This window comes from Mycetomoellerius zeteki, unplaced genomic scaffold (genome assembly GCF_001594055.1).
Source record: "Mycetomoellerius zeteki isolate Tzet28-1 unplaced genomic scaffold, Tzet1.0 scaffold375, whole genome shotgun sequence".
Lineage (NCBI taxonomy): Eukaryota > Metazoa > Arthropoda > Insecta > Hymenoptera > Formicidae > Mycetomoellerius > Mycetomoellerius zeteki.
In genome coordinates this window covers 34,276-41,532 of record NW_017257366.1, presented here as the reverse complement: position 1 = coordinate 41,532, position 7,257 = coordinate 34,276, and the positions used below count along the sequence as shown (strand labels likewise).

The 7,257-nt window shown below is 30.6% G+C and overlaps 4 protein-coding genes across 5 annotated transcripts in view; 2 read left to right on the top strand and 2 right to left on the bottom strand.

Moving 5' to 3' along the window:
- Rpe (Ribulose-5-phosphate-3-epimerase) overlaps nucleotides 1–893 on the top strand; it is a 2,167-nt gene extending 1,274 nt beyond the window's left edge. Inside the window, 3 exon segments of the mRNA XM_018453285.1 lie at nucleotides 1–33; nucleotides 143–366; nucleotides 716–893. The exon segment at nucleotides 1–33 is cut by the window's left edge and continues 79 nt beyond it. Coding sequence (XP_018308787.1) covers nucleotides 1–33; nucleotides 143–366; nucleotides 716–832 — 374 coding nt within the window. The 3' untranslated portion in view covers nucleotides 833–893.
- A 126-nt stretch (nucleotides 894–1,019) lies between these two features.
- Nucleotides 1,020–2,349, bottom strand: LOC108725948 (putative methyltransferase C9orf114 homolog). The gene has a single exon (XM_018453274.1). It carries the CDS (start codon nucleotides 2,130–2,132, stop codon nucleotides 1,020–1,022), a length of 1,113 nt encoding a protein of 370 aa, XP_018308776.1. The 5' UTR covers nucleotides 2,133–2,349.
- Nucleotides 2,350–2,845: 496 nt separating this feature from the next.
- Nucleotides 2,846–5,490, top strand: LOC108725949 (uncharacterized). Its single transcript, XM_018453275.1, has 7 exons — nucleotides 2,846–3,091; nucleotides 3,456–3,717; nucleotides 4,019–4,145; nucleotides 4,375–4,505; nucleotides 4,833–4,979; nucleotides 5,056–5,232; nucleotides 5,301–5,490. Exons 1-7 carry the CDS (start codon nucleotides 3,076–3,078, stop codon nucleotides 5,413–5,415), a joined length of 975 nt encoding a protein of 324 aa, XP_018308777.1. The 5' UTR covers nucleotides 2,846–3,075; the 3' UTR covers nucleotides 5,416–5,490.
- A 113-nt stretch (nucleotides 5,491–5,603) lies between these two features.
- LOC108725952 (uncharacterized) overlaps nucleotides 5,604–7,257 on the bottom strand; it is a 3,313-nt gene continuing 1,659 nt past the window's right edge. The window contains exons 2-4 of one of the 2 annotated variants that reach the window (XM_018453280.1): nucleotides 6,453–6,578; nucleotides 6,212–6,365; nucleotides 5,604–5,828 (exon numbers count right to left, since the gene is read on the bottom strand). In XM_018453280.1, coding sequence (XP_018308782.1) covers nucleotides 5,764–5,828; nucleotides 6,212–6,365; nucleotides 6,453–6,578 — 345 coding nt within the window. In that variant the 3' untranslated portion in view covers nucleotides 5,604–5,763. Of the gene's footprint in view, nucleotides 5,829–6,211; nucleotides 6,366–6,452; nucleotides 6,768–7,257 lie in introns of both variants that reach the window. The other variant, XM_018453278.1, reaches the window with a different exon arrangement.

The following is a 7,257-nucleotide window of genomic DNA, read 5'->3' as shown; positions in this document are numbered from 1 at the left end:
AGGAATGAAGGTTGGTATTCTTTACAAAAATTAATTTTTGTACTTTATATAATACTTGTACATGTTACATGTACTTTACATACTAACTTTACATAAATTTGTTAATATTACTACATTTAATTAATGGAATCAATTTAAAAACAGGTTGGTGTGGCACTCAAGCCAGGAACACCTGTGAATGTGGTAACAGATTACGCGGATTTAGCAGATATAATTTTAGTGATGACTGTGGAACCTGGTTTTGGTGGACAGAAATTTATGGAACCAATGTTAAAGAAAGTTGCATGGTTAAGGGAGAACTATCCTGAACTAGATATCGAAGTTGACGGTGGAGTTGGACTAGCTACAATTGAAGCTTGTGCAAAGGTGTAACTTCTCAAAGATTACTGCAATATATAAATAATTCAATCAGACGTTGGCCCATGTAAAACTATAATACTGATCTCGGTTCATTCGTACTACACTGAATTAATGCATATTAAAAAGGCTATTTTATATAGTGTCTAAACGCAATGACGTAATATAATCAACCTTGACAATGAAATAATATATACATTTTCTGTTAAATAATGTGACAATCATTATTTAATCATATAAAATATGAGTTTTTACAGTTAAATTTATTAATTTTATATACAGCAACTTTTAGTGTGTAATAATCTAGTGTGATTGAGTTCGAATCATTAATCATTTTGATGTTAATATTACTTTTTAGGCTGGTGCTAATATGATCGTGTCTGGCACGTCTGTTATAAATTCTACTGATCAAGCTAAAATAATAACGACACTTAGAGACACAGTAAATTGCTATCTGGGTAGTCATTCAACATAGCGGTGGCAACTGAAGATACTGTAAATATATAAAGCATTTCTGCGATAAATTTGGTATTTTATATATGTATATGTACAAAGATTTGTATTTTTAATAAAGCATCAATTGATGTGATAAAATTCAATATAACTTTAGAACAGACAAATGTATTTATTTTATTTGGCTATTTCTATCCTTTATGTAACTATTATTTTTCTAGGATTTCTTTAGCTACTAATTTAGTTCTCAATTCAGATAGAGTCAAGAGGATAGCTTCTTCTGTTCTAATTGTTCGTGAGCCTTGCTGTGGACACGTATTTATATATTTATCAAAGACTAGAGACGGATCGTCAACGTTTAAATGTGGATCCACATCTATGGCAGCTTCTAATCCAGTGAGACCTCCAAATACTATGAGACAGTGATGATACTCTAAACTCTTTGTTTTTATCTCGTCGATTGATGTTCCCTTATCAGATGTTCCAATCGTCAAATCATATCCTCCTTTATATTGACAATTTGTCAACACCTCTGTTAGATTTTTGGCTAGTTTGACATTGTAGCCCCAATAGATACCAGTCTCTGCACGTGGCATGTTAGGTGGTACAATAATACCTTTCATTTTCTTCCGATTTGGCTGATCCGGTGGTATTTTCACTGTCACCCTTAACCCAGCCATCAGCACCTTATCTACATGAATCTCATTTAACAATCCTACATTCACTTGAGAACCTCTGCTGGCCTTTATGGGCTTATTGGTAACTATACCCTCTCGATACAAAAATTCGTCTTCCTGTCTTAGATGATGCGGCGCATCCAATGGATTTAGCACACCTGCGTACTGTAAGTCCTTGTGGATTGGAAAGAAGTACTTTCTCAGATATTGTGGACACTCGAGATACTGCAGTATTCTGGCTAGTTGTAGACATCCGAGTCTGGCCTCACCCAGCACATCATCCTTCCTGACCTTCCGCTTCTCATCTTCCGTGATCTCACCCTTGTCATCAAACACCATGATCTCATCCACTTTGTAGATGCATGCAGCACGTGCAATCTGTCCTGCCAAGTAGGTACGTAGTTCTGGGGATTGTGCATTGTCAAGGATTGACCCAGGTACTGCTATACTGATGGTACATACGTCTCTCCGTTTGTACTTCGTATTACCTTCTTCTGTGTACTCCTGCGTCTCATTTTTTGGTTCTTTTTCAAGTTCTGCCTTCATCTTCTTTGTCAATTTTTCCTCTTTCCATTGTTTTCGAAATTCCTTCCGTTTACGATTGTGCTCCTTCCAATTCTTTACTTCAGGCTTTGCGGCCGACATTATTTCTTCTTTGAAACTCGCCTTAGTTTCGCACAATCCGCAACGTTCCCAATTCAAGCGATCAAGACGAGAGACTTAACCTCAAAGCACTTTAATGAATGCATACAATATAATTTAGGATAAAAAAGGCAGAAGAATAATGATGAAAGTACAACATTAAATGGATTGTCGTTATTAATTCGTTATTTTTAATCGTAAACTACTTTAAATCTTATTTCAATGATTTTATCAGAGAGAAATTCGAGATAGAACGTTGTTAAACGTGCCCGCGTTTTATTTTTATGTAAATTGAAGACTTCTCTTTCTTTATCGAATATTGCAATGGCTGTCGATTGTCGCAATGATCGTTTCGATACTTCGAGAATCACAGTGGCGCGCTTCGATAAACTTTGAATCGCATCAGTCAGGAACACTCGCTCTACATTTGTCTAAAAGTAAATTTCACCGGTAAAAGATCTTGTACAATAATCAAACATTTGTTATAATGTATTTGTTATAATGTATTAAATTGCATGCGATCTAATTAGACATGATGTAAAAAGATATATAGTCTTGTTCCGGTGAACAGTGACGTTTTTTCGTAACCAGAAGCAATCACTGTTAAGGCTATCTTCGTGTTATGATCCCTGAAGAAGTGGTAGCTTCTGGATAACGAAAAAATGCCCCTATTTCGATAAAGAAACCATCATTGTACTAGGATAAGTTAGATAAGTACTTTAAGGGTATGTAACATCTCTATCGTGTAAATTCGCATTTAACTTACGAAAGTGTGACACAATTAAATTGCACAATATGGACAACTCATCGATTTCTCAACGTCGGTCACTGTGACTAGATTTAAATCAGCTTGGCTTTGCTGAAAGTGTCCACTCGTCAAATTAACCGAGACTTTGAAGCATCCAAGTAGATCGAGTCAAAGGTGCAGTGCAATAAAACTGTTGGAATGCGGAAAACTAAACGTAAGTATGTGAGTGTATGTATTTATGATCATCTTAACAAAGTATTATACTTCTTTAAGTTTTAGTTTTACGAAAGTTCTTGGAATTCTGCAATTATAACGTATAACGTATAAAGAGAGACAAAATCTTCATAAAAATTTTCTTTAGTTTTTGCATAATGTGATTATAAAAATTTTTTAAACGTCGACGTTAAATGATGTCTTTAACATCAATAAGACGTACGTCATTGAAAAATCATTTAACTATTTGAGAATATTTATGATAAAAATAATTTTTACTCAAATAATATTTTGTTAATAAATATTATTTATAAAACAATAATATAATATATATTTATGATGAAAAAGGATTAAAAAATTCCTAGATTTTAGCGAAGGCAGACTTCCTTTCTTGGATGAAGACAAAAACAAGATCATTGATCTTCCGTATGTATACGTTGAAGATCCGATTTGGAGCATTCGACACCATAGTTTAATGCTCAAGGGCACTACAAATCAATTAAGGAGATGGCCGAATGATCTTTTCAGTTCATTTATGGCAGCGTGTCTCATCCTTCTCAGTTTTATTTTTCTTGCCTTTATCACGGCGATATTTTGTTCACCCATAACGAACAATGACAATTGCTGGTACTAATAATTATTATTAGTAATTAGATTACAATGAATTAATGACTTTAAAAAAAATCACTGAGTGTGAAGAGATGAAATTCTTACTTTCGTAAAATAAATTAAGGCAAATAAAAATAATTTAATTTATTTTTCTAATACTTAATTGATTAATAGTTTCCATTTATATATATATACCGAATGTTTTCAACATTTAATAATTAATCTTATTAATTTATGTAAAAATGTATTATACTTAATAATGAATTAATGTGATTTCCTTTTAATCAAGAAATATACAAATTATTATAATTTATTCAAGTGAATTGAAAATTTCCGAGGATGAATGTTCCATTAATGTCTATTTCATAAAGGAAGCTACGCAGGTCTGGTCTGGAAAAGAATTCTGTTATATTGAGGCTGCGGCAAGAGAACAACCAAATTTGAATGTATATCAAAATTCTATAATTTAATTTACATTTGATATACAAATGACTAAGTAATTTTTAATGAATGTTATTTATGTATTTTAATAAATGTTATTTATGTATTTTAATAAATGTAAATATTTGAAAATTTGATTATTATATTTAATCTTAACTTTTTGGACGATATTTATTCAAAGAAGACAAAAATATAATTATTTACAAGGATAATCACAGTTAATTTCTTTTATAGATATACTTAATCAATTTGATGCGTACTTCCAGTACACCGAATACGTCGGAAATTTATCTCAAAATGGCACTGGCTACCCAAAATGCTAATATTCACATCGTCGAATTATTAATTGACAAATTTTTCAGCAGGTAATAGATATAAGATTATTGAATGTAATAATAATTAATATTTAGAATAATACGTACACATATTTTATGCATTTTTATGTTTTAATATATAATACTATGTTTAACAATTATGAAAAATAGTTCTTGAAGTGCTAGCGTATAATAATAAAAAGATGATTTTTTTTATAGAACATAAAACGTGATTTTAAATATACACACATATGATATAAAATGTTACATAATATTATCACTATAAATTCTTTTTGTCTATTTAAAATTGAATCGTTTTTTTGTTTATTTCAATTTTTCAATAAAATTATATTTTAATATCATATTTATACTCGCTAGAACAGAATTATCGAGTATTGCAAAAAATTTGAGCAATGAGTTGTTGCTGATGGCAGCGAGAGCGTATCTGCTTTGGAACTTCCCCGGCGTTGCAATGCATCCCAGCGCATATTGCAATTTATCAGTTGTCAATAAATCGCGATGGAAGTAAATAAGTAGATAAGCGCTTAAATTAAAGATAAATAATTAATACGATTTTAGCGCTTTTGTTTTATTTCTGTAGTAAAGCGGGGAAACGAGATTGCTTGCCGGAAAAATTAGTTACGATCGACCCAACGATCGATTTACAAGCGACAGATGTGCATTGTCAAGCATTTCTAGGATTTTTAATACAGGAAATATCCAAGAATGCAACGCAAATTTATAGTTTGAAGGATGCATTGGACAAATTTTGTCCGAGGTATACATATACTTACGAGGTATATACAAAACGTTGTCATATATATTTGTGAACTCTTGTCTTTTTAGGATTGATAACTGTGCCGAGGTACGAGTACTTGATTTAAAATCGCACTGTTCAGTCAATGCTTTCGATTGTCCTACTGTGTATACGTCTGGAAAATCTTGGGAACTTACAATATAATCCAATTACCTACTTAGTGTTAGTTATATAAGTCAAGATATAATTTTCATTTCATGGAATTTAATTTAATCTTTCCGAAACATAAATATAGAAATAAAGAATTAATAAAAAAATCTGCAATGATTATATTTTGATGACATGAAAAATGAAACTATTATGAAATTTAAAAATTATATGTTTCTGAAATAAACATGTTTTTAATTTTTAAGAATCAACATATGTATGATATTCGTTTGAAAACATCTATGAGAAAAACGTGTATACAGTATAGAAATACGAAATTCGGAGAATAGTCAGAAATTTAAATTTTTATCGATTTCCGTTATTTTTGACGTTTATCATCATTGTTTATATTTTGAAGATTCGGTGTTCGTAGAGCCACACAATATCCAGCCATGTCCATACTTCTGTCACTGAATATAAAAAAATTGAAGTATATATTATATAATATATAGAGAGTTACGCATTTCTCGGCGCGCGTGTATAAACAATAATAAGATTGAAAGACCGCTAATGTTAAACATAATACTTTAAATTGAGAAGCCCATAACGGTCAGAACGTTAAGATGTTGAACTATTGTAAATTCATTTAAATGAATTAATTTCAGAAATGATGATTTTAATAAAAGTTCTACTTTGACTGAAATTATTTCTATTTATACTTGATTAGTACTATAAAGATAGCTCGTCTATTTTATTGTGAACAGAACAGATATATATATATATATATGTATTAGATTTCTGTTTGCAATAATTGTTTCTCCATAAAAAATGGAAGACGGATAAAAATATTTACAGAGCAATAGAAGAAGTCCTGCAGTATAAAGTAATGCGGTTTGTATTTGAAGATGTTCGAAGAAATACCAGATCATTATGATCACATCACAGAAATCGCACGCCAGCTCGGCTAAAAAGAAACCTATGAAAGGCAAACTAAGTTGCGGCTGCTTCTAAAATGCGTAATAATCAAAATGAAATTGAAGCATAGAAAAGTATATAAAAAACTAGATATATCAGTTGATAATAATCTTGTTTACCATTAAAATGGAATAAATAAGCATGCCAACCGTAACTACAGATAGTATGGTGCGTGAGACGGAATAGCCAAAACTAAATGTCAAGACGGCCTTTCTAGAGGGAAAACCGCGAAGAATCTGCCCATTCTGCAAAACATTGTATTCCGTTGATCCGTAATAGCACAAAATCAATATCAATAATGCCAATGACAGTGCTCTGATTATCTTGAAACCTTCGTGGTAAAAAAACGTTTTCTTTTTCAGCGATTTCTCATCTTTCTCGATTATTTGGGAATGAGTCTTAAATAAATGAGATGATATTTTAGTTTCAGTTAGCTGTAAAAAAATTAATAAAATCGTGAAAAAGAATTCGTTTTTCAAAAAATTGAATACCCATACAGCACAGTGAGATTGCAAAATGATTGCAGATATATCTCATTGCAATTGTTATAATACAGCAAATAGATTGCGCAATATATTTGTAATATTGTTGCAATGTCAGCATCATAAAAATGTCCGGCTTCAGCAAGATTGCGCTGTAATGTCGTAGCAATGGTGCAGCGCAATGTATTTGTAACTATATCATTAAAAATAGTTCTTTTATTATTATTGAATATAATTTGAAATACAATTTGTAATATAAATAAAAAAAATACAGAAAAAAAATTAAACAATATATACTTTATATTATATATAATTTTATATATAATTTTATATTTTATACATAATTTTATATAATTATTATATTTTATATTTAATTGCAAATATTTTATATGCAGGTATATATATATATATTTTAAAGTTTACGTATATAGGGTGTATCTGA